General features: G+C 32.8%; 2 protein-coding genes and 1 non-coding gene across 3 annotated transcripts; all 3 read left to right on the top strand.

Moving 5' to 3' along the window:
• Positions 1 to 1,746: 1,746 nt before the first annotated feature.
• Positions 1,747 to 3,651, top strand: LOC120578382 (mitochondrial metalloendopeptidase OMA1). Its single transcript, XM_039831077.1, has 3 exons — positions 1,747 to 1,856; positions 2,018 to 2,480; positions 2,783 to 3,651. The coding sequence occupies exons 1-3, from the start codon at positions 1,759 to 1,761 to the stop codon at positions 2,873 to 2,875; spliced, it is 654 nt and encodes a 217-aa protein (XP_039687011.1). The 5' UTR covers positions 1,747 to 1,758; the 3' UTR covers positions 2,876 to 3,651.
• A 1,755-nt stretch (positions 3,652 to 5,406) lies between these two features.
• On the top strand, positions 5,407 to 21,304 carry LOC25481959 (CHD3-type chromatin-remodeling factor PICKLE). The gene is made up of 29 exons (XM_013610382.3): positions 5,407 to 5,436; positions 10,363 to 10,515; positions 11,254 to 11,391; positions 11,472 to 11,626; positions 11,805 to 11,966; positions 12,516 to 12,763; positions 12,890 to 12,985; positions 13,102 to 13,238; positions 13,313 to 13,525; positions 13,674 to 13,781; positions 14,489 to 14,539; positions 14,643 to 14,742; positions 15,117 to 15,259; positions 15,384 to 15,487; positions 16,207 to 16,345; positions 16,447 to 16,616; positions 16,983 to 17,049; positions 17,228 to 17,347; positions 17,434 to 17,543; positions 17,628 to 17,709; positions 18,355 to 18,501; positions 18,675 to 18,810; positions 18,901 to 19,009; positions 19,128 to 19,202; positions 19,572 to 19,633; positions 19,731 to 19,807; positions 20,141 to 20,271; positions 20,502 to 20,877; positions 21,188 to 21,304. The coding sequence occupies exons 1-29, from the start codon at positions 5,410 to 5,412 to the stop codon at positions 21,302 to 21,304; spliced, it is 3,753 nt and encodes a 1,250-aa protein (XP_013465836.3). The 5' UTR covers positions 5,407 to 5,409.
• LOC112418807 (U6atac minor spliceosomal RNA) lies at positions 6,115 to 6,240 on the top strand. Its single transcript, XR_003008887.1, has one exon. It is a non-coding gene; the product is annotated as a U6atac minor spliceosomal RNA (small nuclear RNA).
• Positions 21,305 to 22,416: the final 1,112 nt, after the last annotated feature.

Raw genomic sequence — 22,416 nt, 5'->3', positions numbered from 1 at the left:
TTTATTTTTGGTTTAATTGTGTCATTGGTCCCTGCACTTTCATCAGATTTTGGCATTGGTCCCTGCACTTTTTTTTGTTTGGCATTGGTCCCTGCACTTTGTAAAAATATTGGTATTGGTCCCTTCGTTAACTTTCTGTTAAAAAAAAAACACAAAACCAACGGAGTGCCACGTGGCCCAATCATTTCACGCCACGTGGCACCAATATCAATATTTTTACAAAGTGCAGGGACCAATGCCAATAGTTTTGTGTTTTTTTTTAAACAGAAAGTTAATAGAGGGACCAATACCAATATTTTTACAAAGTGCAGGGACCAATTCCAAACAAAAAAAAGTGCAGGGACCAATGCCAAAATCTGATGAAAGTGCAGGGACCAATGACACAATTAAACCAAAAATAAAAGAACCACCGTTAAATAATTTATTACACATCAATAAACATAAAAAAGAAATAGAGAAACAATAGTAGATAAAATACATGCTATCTATTGCCCATGATCCCCGATCGTTCCTGTTATTGTAGTAAATCGAATGCATCCGGATGCATTAGAAAAATCAATCATTTTCCTTTCATAATGATCGGTCAGTTGAATTAATCTTCACAATGGAGGAGAAATGTGTCTCCAGGCACTCCGCTCAAGTAAGTATTTGAAAAAGGTGGTTATTTGCGAAAAGTGGTAAAAGTGAAGTGTGACGCAGAGTCACTTTTCTATAGGCGTGAACAATGCTTTAACAGGCTCCATGAGATGCGGCATCAACTTAAGAGGCAGTTGGTGATGATATGAACAGTTGAGATGGGCTCAAGGCGTGCTCTTGTGCGGTGATCCGCACAGGACTTCGCATGCTCCATTTCCATGTTATATTCAGATTTCTTGGGCTTTGGTTTAATGGGCCTTGTTTTTGCGCTTCTAGCCGGTCCTGAACACTTACAAACTTTTTGCAAATTGCTCTTCATCCTTTCAAAATTGCTCATTCCCTTGACCCAGCAGAGTCAACTCACGCTCGACATTTTTCAGCGATAGTTAATTCAGCTGACACTTTTTAGATCGGTTCAATCACTTTTTAAGTCGGATTGATCTTAAAAATGTTAGTGTTGATTAAAAGATTAAAGGAGGCAAAGAGTAAATGTCCATGATTTGAATTCCGAAAGTTAAGAAATTTTTTCTTTTGATAAGTAGCCTAGTGGTTGGAGTTTTTATATTTTAAGGAAAATGTTAATTTGTGCCCTTAAGGCACAAGATAAGGAACCCAACATAGTAATTTTTTGTTGGAATGTGTGCATTCAATTTAATTTTTGAATTTATAATAAATAGAATTCACAAAATTTGAGGAAATATTTCTACTTTTAAGTTCTTTATCTTGTGCCCGCCCTAAGGGCACAAGTTAACATGACCATATTTTAAATATGAAAAAGTGAGGTATTCAGAGTTCAAACATCATCAACGATATATATTTTGCATTGTCCCTAGTGATTAAACTCAAGATGACAAAGCTAAGAAAATATTAAGATAACAATATACTAACATCTACGGTTAAAGAAATAAAATAACTTACTACAAAATAAAATTTATAAGACTAACTTGTTTATTTTAATCATGGATCAATTGAAAACTAAAAAACAAAACACACTTATCCCGTACCGTACCGAACCTTTTCTTTGTGGGCCAACCTAGCTAACAACCTAGTATAAGACAACATTGCAGAAAAAAAACAAAAGTCCAAGATTTTCTCATTCCATTCCTTCATTCTCATTTCTCAATGATGATGTTGTTACGGAAGCAGCATTCTTTGGCCAACTCCATTGCAACCATCACTGCTCTATCATCCCTAACAACACTCAATCCTTCCACACCCAGGTTTGTATCACCACTGTTGTTATTGTTCTTGTTTGTTGTTGCTGTTCTTGTTGTTCTTATTGTTGTTGTTGGTGTTGTTGTTCTTGATATTGTTTTTGTTTATTGTTAGTTTGTTACTATTGGTTGTTGTTATTTCTCTTATTCATAGCATTTTCTAACAGATCAGGCACAACAAGAAATGTTGAAATCAACAACAAATTTCACAATCCATTTGTCATTGGAGGACCCAAGAGATTTTACTCTTTATTTGAAACTGTTCCTTACACGAAACGAACCCGTTTTATTTGTCTAGCAACAACTTTTGAGAGGAATGTAACAAAGGGCTTTGAAGAATACAAACAAAGGTTTGAAGGACGTACAATGCCTCCAACCCATCAAGAAAGTGTAAGGCTTACAAAGATTCTCAATAATATTATTGATGCATTGCTGAGAGAGAGAAACAAAATGAGCCATGAATCTGAGTGTACCATTTCACATTTGGATGGATTAAATTGGGAGGTTTTGGTAGTTTTTTTAACTAATATGTCTGTCGGATGTTTTCCCAATGGGAAGATAGTTCTAAGCTGGGATTTGATTAGGCATTTTCCAAGTGATGCAGAGAAAGCAACTATAATTGCACATGAGGTATTTTATGACTTTTGTTTTGTCTAACTCTTTGTTTTTATAGTAAACTACTACCTGGTTTTAAATTGTGGCCGCGATTGCGAATTCATTGTGACTCTTGACATTATACTAAAATGCAGGTAAATGTAGTCAATTGCGGTTGTGATGTTTTTGTAAAAAATTATAATATTTTATATTATGACCGCACTTGCAGTTGTGGACCGTAATTTAATTCTAGGTAGGTCTCGGAGGCCACTTGCTAATTTCAGCTAATGAATGATAATAGAGACTTATTGGTTTATGTTGGTTTTCGTGTTAATTAGGTTGCGCGTGTTGTTGCTCGACACTTTGTTGAACAGGTAACAAAGAACTTGTGGTTTTATGCTATACATAGGATGCTTATTTGTCACCATTGATTATGAAAAAAGTGTGTTACCACTTGTCAATAGACTACCTTTCAACCGGCGGTATGATTAATTCATTATCTTTCTTTTCTAAACCATTCATTTTCATTTCATTGATAGAGCTTTTAAGGAAGATACTTCAGAAACTAAATAAATATTTTAAGAATTTATGAGCAATGACTCTGTTTATGCTACTTATTCTTCCTTATAGATAGGTTCATGATCAGTGGCCTTAAGTTTTCTATTGATGCATCTATATCACCTTTGTAACATTCTATTACGACTATCTAACAGTGATCTGGTATGGCTTTTTTCTGTGCTGCATCTGCTGTGTTCTAATGGTCCTTTCTGTCATTCAATGTTGTCTTCTTTGTTACATATATGCTTATGTTTGTTCTCAACCCAATTTATTCACAATTTGCAGGTTTGAATTTGAAGCTGATTATATCGGGCTTCTACTAATGGCAGCAGCTGGCTATGATCCTCGGGTGGCTCCTAAAGTCTACGAGGAGCTGGGAAAGTTAAGCGGACATAACAATGATTTTATGTTTACAGGTTTTCTTAGTACCCATTCATCAGGAAGACAAAGAGCCAAAGCATTGGCTCAACCTAAGATAATGGAAGAAGCTCTTATTCTATATAATGATGCAAGAGCAAGGAGTGAGGTTAACTGATTTCATTCTTTAGGAATGCACATTCACCAGTTTTGGTATGGTTGTATTATGATCTTTATGGGACTTGATTGTTAGACTTGTGTTTTCAAATAAGCGACGCTTTATGTTAGAAAATCCGAGAAATATCTGATAATATGTAGTTGTATTATGATCTTTTCTGTGGTCTGATGGCATGGTCTGATGTCAGTGATATATAAGAAATGCTAAGATAAACATTAAAATGACTATTGCTTCAATTTTTTTCTTTTTTCTTTATTGTTTTCATTTGGCACTTGATTACTTTATTAAAATTGTAGCATGAGGGTTATATTGTGATAATGAAGCGTAGGGGCCTACTAATTAACATTTGAAGAATCATGGTTGCATCTTAAGATTTCAGATTCTTTGATTTTCATTCAAGGAGAAATGGAAAGATTGGTGGCGAGTTTGTTGAAATCACATTACTCACTGTGATTTTGGCAATATATACACTTTGGAGCTTCAACAAAACACAGTGCTACCGTGATTTCGTGAACCTAACCGAAATTCCAAACATGCAAGAAGTCAATATTGAAACAAACACGATCTTGATGAAATATTGATCTTCATCCTCAAATCAGTAGTCATGATTATAAATGGTTTATTATTGAAGTTTTCTTTACTAGCATGTTTCTGTCATTCTTTTAGACTACTAGATGAAAATGTTGATCTGCATACTGAGTTTGAGAAATATAAATAAATATGCATATTGAGGTGGTAGTCAAAATAAAAGCTTGCAGTTAGCTTATTGTGTAGATTAATGTAGCATGTTTTGATGAAAATATTAGTAGTGAGATTTAACACATTTAATTGAAGAATCTTTTAGTAGTGATAGAAATATTAAAAGAAGTAGTTATAGCACTCCAATAGAACCAACAGAAGTAGGAGACATAAAGTTTTTTTTTTTTTTTTTTTTTTTTTTTTTTTAATTCAGTAACTTCAAATCTCACATCAGTGAAATTTAGATGTATGGATAGTATTAGTAACAATCAATAACCACAAACAATAACAACATATCTAGATCTATATCTAATCTAACAATCAAGTGTAAAATAAAACCATAATTAAATCAAAGAATAAACAAGATAAAGAGAGTAGAGTAAAAAGAACAACACCAAAGAATTGTTTACCTAGTTCGGTGCAACAATGACCTACTCTGCAGAAGAGATTGATCTCTCCAATCCACTACCAATGAATTCGTTTCAAAGAGATGCAAAAAGGTTACAATAAATTAACTTTAACAAGTTCTTCAAGCACAAACCTAATTTCTACCATTTTTCCAATCCCATAAATAAGACACTCAATAATTTTCAATTTCCCAAGTGTTTTCCAACTCTATGCATATACTTGAGCTTGTATCTACCAAGCATTTAAAATGTTCTTTTGGTGGAAAATATATTATTAGATTTTTCATTTATTTTTTGAATGGTGTCTCTCGTTTTGACCCCTCTATTTTAGATATGAGATTATATCATATTTAATATGTCAATCTAGTACACTAGCCTGCTACAATTTTTTCCTCACATAAATCTTGGTTTTACTTAGAGTGGGGAGGGGGATTTAGTGTATATATTAGTGTTCCTGTATGAGAGGCTTCATGTAAGATCTGATCGCAAGCAATCTTATACTTTACATGAGTCAGACAATGATCGCAAGAGACTTTGCCTTATGTTTTGTTTGGGGTTTGGAAGGGAGGGTTTTGGAAAAAAGGAAGGAGCAAGTGGAAAAAATAGAAGACATTGGGAGGAGAGGGCTTTGGAGGTTAATTTTTTACTTATAATAAAAAATCCCCCTCATTTGGGGGAACTCAAAAATTGTATTGGGGAAATGTTTTAGGGGTTATGGAGGGTTTATATGAATTTTTCAAATTTAATCTATGTTGTTATAATATTCTTAAAATTAAAAGTATATTAATCATAAGTATTATTTTATCATTTTCTAAAAAATTGTTTTTTCAAAAAATGTGAATTTTTTGTCCATTTTTCTATATATTTCCAACCTCAAAGCTCTCCCCTCCCTTCCCCTTCAAACTCCCAAACAAAGCCTTAGGTTAATAGTTTCACCACCTTCAACTTCTTACTAAGGCAACTAGTAAGTTAAAGATCAATAGTAGTTTCTTTTGGAGGCAAGTCTTTTGAAGGTTATTTTTCAATGTTAGAAGAGACTACATTAGTGCTCCCTTTATCAAATTCAAGTACCTTTAAAGTAATTTAGTTTGAAGGAGGCAATGTTGTGATTTTTATGCATGAATGAATGGAAAACCTTTGGGAACTAGTGTATCCGTATTGAGTTTGAGAATTATTATAAAGAAATATGCATATTGATATATATCCTTTAAAGTAAGTGTTTCACTTTAAATAATAATAGGAGGGATCCCAATTAGTGTTTTTTTTCTTCTTTTTTTTAAAGCAAAGATATCTCAATTGTTGACAAAAATAAATAAAGTTGATATTATATGAAGTTTTCTTTTGGATGCGATACTATATGAAGTTGATCCACCGCAATATATATTGAATACAATGTGAAAACCATAGTATCTGTCTAAATTAAAAAAAAAAAAAGAAAAAAAAAAGGAGATGGTTGGCATCTCCTTTGATAGGGATGGGAACAACTTTCGAGCTTTCCTGTTACACACCTCAATAAGGCTGTCCACTTCTCTTAGGTTGGATCTATAACCCAATTTTTAAGATAATATATATGTCTAAATTATACAAAGAAAATTCGAAAGTTTTGCTAAAGTGGAACCTTTAGATAGCACCAGGGCTGCGTAGTAAGCAAGGTCATTGTTGTGAGTTCGGATTTAAAATCGTACAATTAAACTTAGATGTGTGGAGTAAAAAGGAAGTAGTAACAGCGGGTAACTCAACCAAACAACACTATTCATAGAACAAAAAAGAAAAGGTTTAATGAAAATTAAACATCACCTTATATATAACATTAATTTCATCTTACTTATGATAATCTGAAAAAGCTCTAAATGAGGAAAGACAGTATCATGTTGATAAGCAAATATAGTGACGAAATTACATTCTAATCAATGAAGCAATACTTTCATGTTTATTGAAGTTGAACTTTCGCTGCAATCAATACGACTTTCATGTTTATTAAACAAAGAATACAAAATTTATACTCATAATCATTTTATTCTTATTTTAATCCCACATAAATAAAGAATTGTCGAATTATTATTTATTTTTGGTGGTGGCCGGGATTTGAACCTAGACCTTATATATTTTATGCATTGCCCATATCAACTGAGCTAAACTCTTATTTTTAGAAGAAAACCCATAAAAATTGAGATATTTATTATTTATTAGTACTATAATAATTAAATAAAACTTTTTTAATGAATCTGCGTGTTGGCCTGCCTTACCCCGCCACAACCCGCTTTTTTCAGCAGATTAAACGGGGTGGACCAACTATAGGGGGTGGGTTCAAATCCTCAGCCCAGACCGTCTAAAATGACTGGTTAAATGGGTCGGCTCAACGGATCATACCTGTTTTGCCAACCCTACTTACATATCACTTACTAAAAAGATCTTTACGTCAACACTGAAAGTGGAAGTTGATTCTATAATCTTATGGATGAGTCACGACTCATGTACGAACTGATTCAACCTTCAATCATATTAAGAAAATCAAATAATGTTTTTTGCTATAAAATCAAATACATTTGATTACCGTCTATGTTGACTGTTATAACTTTTAAAAATTTTGAATTCAAATTTAAAAAATTTACTATACTAAAATTTTAAAATTTGGAAAATTTACCTTTTCCCTCGAAATACCAAATGAAAAAACAAAGAGAGCCGTTTCTTTTGCGTTCCTTCATTTTTGTTTGATCCAATGGTTTCCCCCATTTAATTTAAAATATACAAGAGCAAATAGTCACTTTAGTTCCTAACTTTGCACCTCGCTATCACAAAGGTCCCTGACTCAGCTTATATAAAATATGTTTTGGCACATTGTATTTTTTAAATGATAAAAGTGACCATTTACTCAATATACAATCATACTATTTTTTTTTTTCTGATATAAAGTTTAGGTAATGGCCTCATTGTATTCTTTTATTACCCCATTAAATATGAATTTTTAATGTATCAAAAACATATCTCTCTGAACTTAACTGAGTTGGTAGAGATATTACATATTATATGCAGATGTTGGAGGTTCGAATTCCAGACACCCCATTTCTTCATATTTAAATAAAATTAAAATGTGTGGATTTTAGCCACTAAGCTACTTGACAAAAAAAAAAAGTACCAAAGACATAATTAAATAAAATGTGAGAGTTCTAACCACTAGCCTACTTAAAAAAAAAGTTCCAAAAACATAAAAAAAAATTCATATTTAATTAATATTTTGTAAAAAAATTCTAATTTTTGTTGAAAAAGATTCTTATAATATTATAAAGATGACTACCAAAAAATTCAAATGAAAAGTTATTTCAAAGGGTATGAAAGGAAAATTTCATTTAAAAATGTTTTTCCATTGAAAACAAGGAGGATCAGAACTACGGTTAAACTATTTTTTTTTCCGTCATTTAAAAAATACAATGTGCCAAAACATATTTTAGATAAGCTGGAATTTTTTAACCTTACAAATTTTGGAAAACTTTCAAACTCTAAAACTTTTTAATATTAGGAAAATTTACTTTTTCCCTCTAAATCGAAAATGAACAAAAATAAAAGAGCCGTTTATTTTGCATTTCCCCATTTTTGGGTTTAGTAGAATGTATCCAAAATTCAATAAAAATAATATATAATTATCTTATATAAAATTATCTTATATAGTATTTTATTATTATATATAAATTTTGGTCAAAAGGTATACCATAGTATATTCTAACTATGGTAAAATATAATTAAATTATCTTATTACTTTGTTATATAAAGACATAAAAAAGGTGTGACTCTTCATTCACCATTTTCTTCATATTTACAGACACACTCTTCTACTCTTAACACTATTTCCGTAGCAAATTTCCTACTTTCTCTCTTTTTCCGGTGAAACTCTGAACTTCCCGCGACGGAAACTTGAGAGCATTCTTGCTCTCTACGGTGAGTTTCTCTGATTTTGTTATGAATTTTTAATGATAACTTAGCTATGAACAAGTGAAAAACCATTGCTTTTGTTATTTTTGTTTTGTTTATGATTTCTACTTAGTTGATAAAAAATGATTTGAAAATGTGGTGTGTGGAGTTTGGTTATGGTTTAAGGTTTATTGGTGTTTGATTTTTGAGAAATGGGTTGTTGGAATTGTGATTTTCAGGTACATTGCTTGCTGGACAAGAATAGTGGAATCAGCTGATTGTTGCTGTTCACGTTGGATTGTTTGTATGTATAATTTTGGATTGATTTGTTTTTATTTTGTTTTTTTGGTTGTTTTGTGAGAATATTCTGGTTTGGTATGTTTTATTTTGGTTCTAGAAATGAAGAATGAAATTTGAGGAAATGAAAATTGAATAAAGATGGTGATTAATACTATACTCAGTTTGGATTAATTTTTGATTTGTGGTACTTATCAACTCTGATAAGAATTTTATTGAAATTGTATTGGAGTTCGACATTGCTCAGGTTTCTGGGTTGTCAGATGTATAAATGTGTTTGGATACTCTCATCCTTTGAGCTAGCTTTTCGGATAAGATTCAAACTCATTCATCCGATTCAAACTCATTAAAGAATTTGATTTGTAACTTACGAAAAGCCATCAGTTGTTTATAGTTGGGGTGACAAAGGGGCAAGTTGGGATTGGTTATACTCGTCCCTAACTTAACCCTAAATTTTTATTGGGTCATTCTTTAGACACGAACTCGTCCTTAGATCTGAGCACACCCACAATATTATGGGTTAAATTAAGGCCAGATCTATTAAGACGAGTCCGGGTCGGCACAAAGGATATTTAAAATAAAATTTTAAGGTGATTATGCAATTATGACTATAAGTTGAAAGTAAAAGATTAATTGTTTTAAGTATTTACCTTGCTTTCAGACTCAAAAGATGACTATTACTAGACCTGAATAAATCTGCTGCTTTCCGGGTCAAATGGGACAGAGACAGGACACATCTTAGGGTTCAGTTGGGTCTTGCTCACCCCTAGTTTATAAATATCTACTGAGAAGATTTTGATAAAGTTGAACTGAAAAATTTGCTTTTAATTTGTGTGATTGAAATCTATTATTTTAAAGGTTCACAGTCATTGTCATTTCAATTTTTGTTTTGCTATAAGCGCTCGTTGAAAAGTTTATTCAAATTAACGTCGTTTTGTTTGAGTTGTTGTGTTTAGTTCTGTCTTTAGGGTTTCACTTCATATGTTTGAATAAGTTTAGTATTTTTTTTGCTGTTATTTTGCCTTTTTATGTTTGTAAATGGTATGACTGCAGCTTGGTTATTTATTGGCATGGTCTGTTTTGTTTTAAGATTCGTTCTTAAGGTTGATTTCAAATCAAAATGAATTTGTTTTTCTCAAAAGAATGTACTTGTGCATTTATATCATGCACGTACTACCACATCCGATTGTGTATTTATCTCTCGTGCATGTGTTTGATATATATGTTTTCATTTAAATGCATGTACTTGTGCTTGTATCTGCCAAACATTTATAATGTTCTTTTGGTGAAAAATATATTATTAAATTTTTTATTTATTTCTTGAATGGTGTGTTTGATTTTGATCCCTCTATTTTAGATATGAGCCTGCTACAAAAAAAAATCCTTAGATAAATCTTGGTTTTACTTAGAGTGGGGGATTTAGTTTATAGGTTAGTGTTCTTGTATCTGGCTTACATGAAAATTTGTATCCTTTCAGCAGAAAATGAGTAGCTTGGTTGACAGGCTTCGTGTAAGATCTGATCGAAAGCAATTTAATACTCAAGATGAGTCAGACGATGATGCTGATTTAATGCCCAGAAAAAGTCAGACAACTCTGGAAAAGTTTGAGAGGATTGTAAGAAGCGATGCAGTAAGTTACATCCTTTCTTTTTGCTTTAACCATTTCCGTTGAGTTCATTTTATCCCGTGTTGTACTCAATTTTGTTAGCATTGGTAGTATAATGTTTAGTGCACAGCTTTGATAGTAGATAATTTTGTTGTTGCACTACACGAAACCGATATCGGAATTTTCAGTCAAACTCGGCATGCCTTGGTGAAAATTTACTTCGTAACTTATTGTTTAGATCCTTATACTGTTTAATTTGGTATGGAATCTGTAATTGCTAATGCATACTGAACATTTATGACATTAATTTAATTAGACCTTTCTGTGAAATAATACAGGCACTTTATTTTCTATTTCTTTTGTGTATGTTTATCTTATTCTAAGACCTTGCAGCTTCATTTTTATCTGTTCAACTACTCGATATATGTTGTGCCAGGGTTTTGTTATTTGCGGTGAATACTGACATTGTTCCGAGTTTGGATCACTTTCTCTCATATACTGCATTATTTTATTTACTTTGGTGCCTAAGAGAGGAACATAATTTTTGCTGATATCTTTTATACGGAGAATATTCCCATTCTCATGCACATTCTCATTAATCACATTTGAAGCTAGTTGCTATTTTTTATTCATTCATGAATTTTGGGTATCAGGATGTAAGTATCATATTCACTTATTTGAGGTTGTAGCTTTAAACAAATAAAGTTGTCATTTCTTTTCTCTCTTACTCCTTGTTATGATGTTTCTATCCTTTTCCAATAGAAAAAGGATTCATGCCAAGCTTGTGGAAAGAGCGGAAATCTTAGGAGCTGTAAAACATGCACTTATTCGTTCCACACCGAGTGTTTACTGTCACCACTTAAAAGCTCCCGTCTTGACAACTGGATGTGCCCTGAATGTGTAAGTCTAATACTTTTAAAATGTTTCCTTCTTAGGTATTGTCTTTATAATACTTGCATTCTCTTTGTGTGACTGTGCAGGTTAGCCCACTTAATGATATTGATAAGATATTAGATTGTGAGATGCGTCCCACTGTTGCCGGCGAAAGTGATGCCGAAAATTTGAGGTCCAAACAAAGTTTGACGAAACAATATCTTGTGAAGTGGAAAGGACTATCGTATATGCATTGCGGATGGTAAACTTATTGAAACTCATCTACTGTTTAGTTACTTTCAGCTTCTAACGGTGTCTTGTGAATCTTATATATATAAATTTCCATTTCCGAATCTCAACCAATTTATTTTCTGAGTCTTTTTTATCACTGCAGCCTGCGGGTATTGTCCATTTACCAGCTTTATAAATTTTCTCTTCAGGGTGCCAGAGGAAGAGTTTCTGAAGGTTTTCAGGATTAATCAACATTTAAAGACCAAAGTAAACAACTTTCATCGTAAAATGGGACCAGTCAGAAAACCAGATGAAGATTTTGTTGCCATTCGACCTGAATGGACTACGGTTCACCGAATACTTTCTTGCAGGTTCAGCCATTAGCTATATTTCTCTATCCTTGCTTATATGAAAAATAATATGAGATGATTATGTTCCTGGTTACGTTAAATGTTTTTGAACTTCGGATTGAGTTGAAATTCATTTGTCCTGGAATGTTAACAGAAATTTTGGTAGAAAAGTGGTTGTTAAGTTAAGTTCAAACTATAATTCTTAATTTAGGCTCACTAATCATTGACCTAGGAAGCAAGCTTGGGTTTTTTTATTGCCAAAAACAAGTGCTGGGGATGGGGGGTTTAGACCATTCTATAAGTTGTTGTTGAGATTTTCATAAAGGAGTCTGTTTCACACTCCATCACCATGTTTTTCATCTAGTTTTGACCTTCTTATGTTTTGATGAACCATGTATTTTAGTCTCCTTCCCCTATGAAAGGATTTTATAATTTTTGTATTTGACTCGTGAGAGAATTTCGACACTGAAGTATGCTCTTATGGCTTAATTTTTTTGGAGTAATTTTATTCCATCTTTTCTATGAAAATGTCATAAATTCCCAAGTTATGGAATATTTTGTTTAATACAGGGACCATGGTGCTGAGAAGGAATATCTTGTGAAGTGGAAAGAGCTTCCTTATGATGAATGCCATTGGGAGCTTGAGTCAGATATCTCTTTGTTTCAGGCAGAAATAGAGAGATTCAATATATTTCGTTCTAGGTCTAGGAAGATTTCTTATTGTAAGCAAAAAGGCAGTGTTAGTGATGATGCTGAATTGATAAAGCAGCAGAAAGAATTTCAACAGTATGAACATAGCCCCGAATTTCTTTCAGGGGGTATGTGTTTTAACTGATATACTATTTCAACCTTTTGCCTTTTTTCTTTCTTTGGAATACCACACCTTTTGTCTTTGTTTTATTAGATTTGGATGATCCTGATTTCATATACTTATGTAAATGAAGGTACACTACATCTGTATCAACTTGAGGGATTGAACTTCCTACGTTTCTCTTGGTCCAAGCAAACTCATGTTATACTTGCTGATGAAATGGGACTTGGTACTTAGTTTCTGTTTTGCTCATGATCAACCTAATATTTGTGTCCTTCACTATTATTCTTAATTCGGAGTTTCTAGCTGAAGTGTCACCTTGATGGCTTGGTTTTTCATCTTCAGGAAAAACTATACAAAGTATTGCTTTCTTAGCATCCCTTTTACAAGAGAATGCTTCTCCACATTTGGTGGTTGCTCCACTTTCTACACTACGAAACTGGGAGCGCGAATTTGAAAGATGGGCACCTCAAATGAATGTTGTATGTATACTTGACTTCTTAGTTTCATTTTTTATTTATGTATATATGCTTTTAATGTATGTTAATTTCTGTAGGTTATGTATGTTGGAACTTCCCAAGCTCGTAGCACTATTAGAGAATATGAATTTTACTTTCTGAAGAATCCGAAGAAGAGCAAGAAAAAGAATTCTAAAAAAACAGTTACTACAAGAAAGTTGGAAAGCATTAAATTTGATGTTCTTTTGACTTCATATGAGATTATAATCCAAGATACCGCATCATTGAAGCCGATAAAGTGGGAGTGCATGGTAAATTCTACTCACCATTCTAGTGCCAGGAGCCAGTAAAATTCTACTTACCATCTAATTGCATCTCTTTTGTGCCAACAGCTTAACATTCAGTGCGTTATTCTTTGATACTAGCATCTTAACATCTGTATATACACAATACATGCAGATAGTCGATGAAGGTCACCGTCTGAAAAACAAGGATTCAAAATTGTTTTCTTCACTGAAGCAATACTCTAGCAGACATCGTGTGCTTTTGACAGGAACTCCTCTTCAGGTTTATTTAAAATTTACGCCATACCAGACTTATTGTATGTTGATGTCTCGACTTTTTAAGGAATTGGTTAACTAGAATAGTGTTTTCTTTTGTATAGTATTTAAATTCGTATTTAAGATGATATATGGATGGATTTGATATCCATCAGTACATAAATTATAAATGGATGGATTTGATTTTTTAGTGGCTTATAAATGGATAAATTGAATGTCTTAATCCATGCATTATAATCCAAACAAAATTTTGACTAATCCATCCATTTTCGAACCCTAGTATTACCACATTTTTTAGCTTTTACATGAAAAGAGTCAAACAGAATAGATATCATATTATTCTCAATTAGATTGGATTCAAAGGCTAATTAAAATTTGTACACTCACTCACAGAAATCAAATATGTCAAATCTGTCGTAATTATGAAATAAATATCTTTTAATGATTTTACATTAAATATATTACACAACAGAAAGTTTATGAAACTAATGTAGTAATCTTTGTTACTTAAAACATTTGACTTTTGTATTAGTTCTGAGTCTTAGCTAAGGTGCATTGCTAGATTGTTTTTCCTATGGAAAGTACATATGATACTTTGTCTAGTAGATTTTACACCTTCTAGTGCATATTGTTGATTTTTACATCCTGGTGCATGTGTTGAGTTTTTATGTTGGAAGTTGGAACCTACATGACAACTTGTTTGATGCATTTCAGAACAATCTGGATGAACTCTTTATGCTTATGCACTTCCTTGACGCTGGGAAGGTTAGTATGAGACCTATATTATGAAAAAAGTATGATTATTATGTTATCTAATATACCCATAAAGGTCCAATGTATCTTATGAACTTTCAATTGCTTCTGGTAGTTTGGAAGTTTAGAAGAGTTCCAAGAAGAATTTAAGGATATCAATCAAGAGCAACAGGTTTCGAGGCTTCATACATTGTTGGCCCCACATCTCCTGCGAAGTATACATCTTTATCTGATTTTCTTGTCAGCATTTCCGTTTATGCTTAAGATTTGTTATAATAGCACATGCTCTGTTGGTTGAGGTTTCTTATATTGTTTCTCTGTTTCCTTCTTCTATACTCCTCACATGATCGAGGTTTCTTATATAACCTTTGTGCTTTTCTGTTCTCAATTTGTGCACTCTTAAATAATTTTGTTCTTATAGAAATTCCTTGTTCGTGATCACTCTTAAGTAATGGTTGATACTGGATGAAATTTTGGGTCTTATTTTCATTTTATACTGATATATCAGCTTAAAAAAAATAGGATCTTATTTTAACTTACTAAATAGGACTATCTGAAATGTGGATTCAATTGTTTTATACCCCTGCAGGATTGAAGAAGGATGTTATGACTGAACTACCTCCTAAAAAGGAGCTTATTATACGTGTTGAATTGAGCAGCAAACAGAGAGAATATTATAAGGCAATTTTGACTCGTAATTATGACATATTAACTCGCCGTGGTGGAGCACAAGTAAGATTGATGTTTTAGCAAACTAACCTTTTGTTGTGCTATTCTTAACTGTTGCTTCATAAGGAAAGAAGCAAAATGTGTCAACAGTATCTTAAGAAAGTGTTTCATATGTTCAATGAATCAGATTTCTCTTAACAATGTTGTTATGCAACTGCGTAAGCTATGTTGTCATCCTTACATGTTGGAAGGAGTTGAGCCAGTTCTGCACAAAGAAACAGAAGCATATAAGTAAGCTTCGTCGCTGTTATTTTTAAATTTCATAATGGTTGTTGTCTAATATAAATACTGGTTGCTCTACTTATTTGGTGCTAAATCTTGTTTCTCTTTTTATTTATAAATGAAATTTGCTAACTTTCTTAACTAAGAGGAAATATTAATTATTCCTGTGTTTATGGCACCAAAACAAGTTTTTTTATGTTTGAAGGCATTACTTTAGCACAATGGTGTGGTTCTTTGCCGCTACAATGCCCCATGAGTGCAAACTGAAATTCCAAAAATTCTCTTATAAATTAATAATTAGAGTTTTGGTGGGGGTATTTTAGGGATTTAAGAGTTAAAACAGTGTGGAGCTCCTCAAGTTTGTGATGGAGGCTTTGTTCAGAGTTTCTCACTTAGTCCCTCTTGTACTACAAACCAACCAATCATTTCCACGCATCTCTTGTTTGTAAATTAAAGACACCAATGGATTTTTACTGTTAGTAATGTCATGAATTTTGAATTTTTTTTATCCTTTTTTTATAATATGTGTTTAGTACACTATATAAACTGCATAAAAACTTTCAGAATGGCAGCCATCCCACTGTCCCGCTATAGCGTTTGTGGGGCGTCCACTACACATTGCTATTCGGGATTGATGACATTGATATAAATTTTAATAAAATTAATGTTCATATATATTTTTTTTCTGATTGGATCACTATGTTCCTTTTCATTTTTCTATGTTTCAGACAAATGCTGGAATCATCAGGGAAGTTGCAATTGTTGGACAAGCTGATGATGAAGCTTAAAGAGCAAGGGCATAGAGTCCTTATATTTTCTCAATTTCAGGGCATTCTGAACATGCTTGAAAGTTATTGTGTTTACAAGGTATTCATATCAAAATATTCTAATCACTGACCTTTCGGTTTCTGCACAGTTGAATTTTGTTGTGTTTTATTGAATTGCTTTTCTTTTGTTAAAAACACCAGCATTGGCAGTATGAAAGGATAGATGGAAATGTTGATGGAGATGAACGACAAGTACGGATAGACCGATTTAATGCTGAAGATTCTTCAAGATTTTGTTTTCTTCTTTCTACTAGAGCTGGTGGGTTGGGGATAAACCTTGCAACGGCAGACACAGTTATTATATATGATAGGTGACTCTTCATATGTTGAAATTTTTTATTTATTTAAGGAATCATGCTATTACCCTACGTTACTTGATTAACAGAGGGAATGTATTTTTTCCAATAGAAAAACACACACAGGGAATGCACCTAAATGGTGCTTAACGTGACTAGTTATTTTCTTGGCTCATTTCTTTCTGGTTGATATTTACAAATAACAATGATATCAAGTATACTTATATTCATATGGTAACCAGTGGGAACTCACATTATAGTCCTTTTTTTTAATGCCGACAATGCTATCATGCTGAAAGTTTAATTTTTCTTTCATTTTATATATTGTCTAATTTGGTTCATTATTTCACTCGATTTGCTGATCAAACTGTTATTCTATAGTGATTGGAACCCTCATGCTGATCTACAGGCTATGGCCAGAGCTCATCGAGTTGGACAAACTAACAAGGTTAAAGCTTTTTTTCACTATAATATGCAGTGGTTTTTGTTTGCCGAAAATATCACATAATTTCTTGTTTTTGTTTGTCGAACATTATGGCGTACTTTGATCCATGTAGCCAACCCCACTTAGTGGGATAAGGCTTGGTTGTTGTTGTTGTTGTATCACATAAGTTCTTGTGTTTCAGGTGTTGATTTTTAGGCTTATAACACGTGGAACAATTGAAGAAAGGATGATGGAAATAACTAAGAAGAAGATGGTGTTAGAACACGTAGTCGTAGGCAGAAAGGCTCAAAACATTAAACAGGTAATAGGTTTTCTTTTATTGTTGAAAAATTGAAATTTTATGTTCTCAACTGATAATGACAGTCTTCTGATTATTATCATGCTTAGGAAGAGTTGGACGACATCATCAGGTATGGCTCAAAGGAGTTATTTGCTGATGAGAATGACGTGGCCGGAAAATCTCGCCAAATTCATTACGACGATGCCGCTATTGACAGGTAACAAAGTCTGTTATACCTGAAGTATAACATATGATTATGCTTGAAAACTTACTTTCACATATATATATATTTTTATAATAGATTGTTGGGTCGCGACCAAGTTGGAGCTGAAGAGGCCACTTTGAATGATGAAGATGAAAGTGGATTTCTGAAAGCCTTTAAGGTTGACTCTCATATGATCTATCATATACAAACTTGTTCTTCTAATTTGATTTGTATTTGGTCATGTATATTTTTTTGGAAATATATAATCTTGTGCTTCTTGCTATTATACTAATTACAAAATAATGTAAACTAAACTATAACTCCATATATATGCATTCCTAAAACTCACAGATTTTCCATACCCCCCTGAGGGTGAATAGGTATTCTAAACTCCCAGATTGGATATTTTTGTTTCAAAAATTAGGATATTCAATCAATCCTTTCGTGAGAATATATACAAGCTGTCCTATTTCGCACATATAGAGTACAAATCAAGTAACCAATCTGCTTCTTTATGAAATATCTGTCAACCTTGACATGCTTAGTTCAATCATGCTGAATTGGATTGTGTACTGAGCTGTTTTCTTATTTATTTTCCCAGTAGAGCTTCACAGTCCTTCCCATTTTATCTTCAAATCTTTTAAAATAATCTCAAGTCAAAGTAAATCACAAATACTTTGTGCCCTAGTCCAAAACTCAATTCTTACAATCTTAATTCAACATCAATTTTGTCTTTATAAAAGAAAGTAGTGGCATGAAATCATTTTGCGTTCTTTATTTAGGTTCTGTTCTTTTCATTTACCTGATAGATAATATGTTCTAGGTGGCAAATTTTGAATTCATTGATAAAGGTGAGGCTTCAGAAGGAAAAAACTTTTGGGAGGAATTGCTTAAAGATAAATACCAAGAGCAAAAAGTTGAAGTGCAAAATGCCTTGGGTAAAGGGAAGCGAAACCGCACAACTTTACTGGTATGCCACCGTTTCATTTACTTGTATAACTTGTATTAGTATACAAGGGAAATTGTGTTTGTTCTTGTATACTATGCGTTTGTGCGAATGTATATTTTTGCTCTCCTTTTGATTGTGTTTTTGTTGAGGTTGTATACGTAGTTCACTGACTTTCCATATGGTTTCTTTTTAAGGGGGAGAATTTTGCTCGGCTAGAAGGTGTAGGCTCCTCCGACTACGAGGATGACGATTATGAAGTGGATCATACCGACGGTGATTCAAATTCAACAAGAACTACTACATCCAAAAGACCTTCCAAAAAGACAGCTCGTAATACATATCAATATTCACTTATCATTTCATTTTTAATATTGGAATTCATTTATCTGTCTTTAACTATGATGTTAATTTATTCATTAGCTGCAGATAACACAAATCCACCGGCTTTAATGGAAGGCGAAGGAAAATCACTAAAAGTGATAGGTTTTACTCAACGTCAGAGAGCTGCTTTCCTTCAGCTTTTAATGAGGTTACATTCTAGTTGTTAGTTTATGATTAGGTCTAGTCTTTCCCTAACCCTTAAGTATTAAAGAGGGTTTTTTCATGGAAATATTTGCAGTTTATCTCATTTGGTTAGTCAATAACAGGTTTGGGGTCGGCGATTTTGATTGGAAGGATTTTATTCCCCACATGAAGCAGAAGACTTGTGAAGAAATCAACGAGTAGTGCTCTTATTTTCCATGAACATGTCTCATATTCTAATTTAGTTTTATTTTGATTAATGCAATTGTTATTTTATGCCAAAATTTGTAGCTTTGCATATTAGCTTTGTTTTGTTGGGTGGAGGGGGCGGATTAGACGACATTTGGGTACAAATATGACCAATGAGTACATTGAATGTTATAGTTTTGATAGTTTATTCCAAATATAACCCTACATTAAATAATCTTGGGAAATGGTGAGACCCCCTTATATGGGATAGATGCATAATTAGTTGTACAGTACAGTATGATATGGTTTTACCCATCACATGGTTTATTGTATCTTAAATCATTATTTGCGAGTGAATTTGATCTATATATTTTGAACAGGTATGGAGCCCTTTTCTTGTCTCATATTGCTGAAGATATAAATGATTCCCCTGCATTCTCAGGTGATAGATCCCTTATTCCTGTGATTGTTCTCTCAGTATCATATCTCCTATATTTTAAGTTAACTTATTTTTCCCTCCTGTTGAAACATGTCTGTAGATGGTGTTCCAAAAGAAGGACTTCAAATAGTTGAAGTACTTGTTAGAATATCGGTTTTGTCATTGATAAGGGAAAAGGTAAGTTCTTGAAATAAACTTTCTGTATATTGGTTGCTTGTTTTTTGTATATTATTGTGTCATGATGCTTTCTTACTGCCCTCTCGCACTTGGTTTGACTGTTCATGTGTCCAATTGTTTCAAAATTAGAAAACTTTTACCTAGAATTCCTTTCTTGTAATGGTCATATAAATTTTCAGGCATAAGTTATATTTCATTAGCATCTGTTCTATTTACATTATTTTTTACATGACACTAGTAACCCATAACTATCCTATTTACATTATTTTTTACTATTATTATTTCCTTTAGTTGATGAATATGTTTTCCTCATCTTCAAATATGGAATGACAGGTGAAGTTTGCATCAGAAAATCCCGGCACTCCACTTTTTTCAGATGACATCTTGTCACGATATGCAGGCTTGAGAAGTACAAAGATATGGAAGGAGGAGCATGATTTAGTCTTGCTGCATGCAGTTTTGAAGTATGTCTCTTTTTCTTTTTCTTTTTTGACATAGTGTCTTTTAATAGATATAGGCAATTGCATTGCATGTTTCCAAAATGTCGTTGTGTATGTGTGTGTGTGTCTACGTATGTCACCCTCCATTTTATTTCATTCAATGAAAAACGATTTTGCATGTTTTTGCTTTTTTGTAATTTTTATAGGTTAATTTTATTTAATGTAATCCTCTAACATAGTTCTTTTCTATTAAGGCATGGATATGGAAAGTGGCATGATATTGTTGATGATAAGGATCTGAATATTCAAAGAGTCATCTGTCAGGAGTTAAGTACCCCCTTCATAAATTTACCATCGCTAGGACAAGTTGGTTCTCAAGTGAAAAATGGTGCAAATATGACAAATGTGGAATCCCCATCGAACCAGTCTAGGGAGAATAATGGTAGTGCCGCAGCAGTTAATGGAGCACATGGCTCTTATGATGCTAGGAGCCAAGAACCGTTGTATCAACTCTCCGATCTATTATTGCAATTTAGAAACATGCAGAGAAGACAAATTGATTTCATAAGAAAGAGGTTTCCTCTCTTGGAAAATTGTCTCAATGATGAATACTGCCAGAAAGAATACTCTGTAAGTGCATTAATGTTTCATGTCACACACAATCTTTTTAATACTTTGTTTATTTCTCTTTGGAATGGACAGGATTTGAGTTTGAAAAGGTAGTTGGACTATATGTTTGTTTTGTTTCATTTCCAATTATTGTCATCAATTATCAACCTGGATTCAATTCTTAATCATAGCTATGCATGCTCATGTTTAACTGCCAAGGTTTGTTTTACACATAGGGTAGAGCATGTAGTACAATACAAAGCATGATTGTTCTTAAAGAGATTTGCTTGACTTGCTTGTGATCTGACTGACAAATGAACTTTGTCTGCAGGACAAGATGGAAGCAACGGCGGGGACCTATCAAGAAACTCGAAATGAATCTACTCAAACCCCAACGATTTATCAACTGCCTCAAGTTGAAAAAATAAGTATGAATTTGCATCTCTGATGATAATATTTGAATATGTTTTCTTTATGTCATTTTGTGCTTCTTTTTTTCTTTTTTCTTTCTTTGAAGACCTTTTCTCGCATTTTTCCTTTGCTATCTGCATACCCAAATCAAAGATTTAATTGTAATTCTTCCATTTTTTGTAGCTTTGGGAGAATTCTATATTCCTGCTTGTGACAATGATCCTAATTGGTCACCACTGCCTCATCTTCACAATGAGGTAAAAATGTGTTTGTATTGTCTCTCTTTACAACAATGGTAAACAGTTATATGCCGAGTAACTTTATCAATTATATTTCCCTCTATATTGACAGATGTGCAATGTTGTGGCGAAAAATACCGAGGATTTGGTTCATACAACGATGTCCAGAGAACAGACAAAACTAGAAACCATTGTTGGACATATCGACAAAATTCTGACACCAAATCAATCCGTTCAAGAGCCATAACAAATTCTGATAACAGATCAGTTGTCATACCATTGTAGGAAGATATTTATATCACCTTTCAGCATATACAAAGTTGTATTTTATATATACTCTATTTCAAATGTTTGTTTTTTTAAGTATTTTAACTTTGTTACAAAACTTTGAATGTTTTAGATATCCAATATATATATATTTATCATTTTTCTAAGGCTTTGTTTGGGAGTTTGGAGGGGAAGGAAAGGAAAGGCTTTGAGGGGTGCAAAATATGAGAAAAAATAGAGAGATCTTTCAAAAAATTTAAAAGAGTAGTTTTTTAGAGAATGATAAATTAATGTATATGATTACTTTATTTTTAATTTTAAAATATTATAACAACATAAATTAAATTTGAAGAATTCTTATTAACCCTCCAAAACCCCCCAAAACCCTCCTCCAATACAATTTTTTAGTTCCTCCAAATGAGTAGGGTTTTCTATTATGAAGAAAAGTTCCCATTTTCCTCTATTTCTTCCACTTACTTATTCCTTTTTTCCCAAGCCTTCCCCTCCAAACTCGCAAACAAAGCCTAAGTATACCATTTTTTTCCTCAAAAGGAATTCAATGCATTTCATTAAAAATTAAGGATTCAATTCAATATAAAGTTACTAATAGTGCTTCATTTGCAAGAGAATGAGTCACACTATT

Source organism: Medicago truncatula, chromosome 1 (assembly GCF_003473485.1).
Source record: "Medicago truncatula cultivar Jemalong A17 chromosome 1, MtrunA17r5.0-ANR, whole genome shotgun sequence".
NCBI lineage: Eukaryota > Viridiplantae > Streptophyta > Magnoliopsida > Fabales > Fabaceae > Medicago > Medicago truncatula.
The sequence above is the reverse complement of the archived record's forward strand: the minus strand, read 5'-3'. Positions and strand labels throughout refer to the sequence as shown.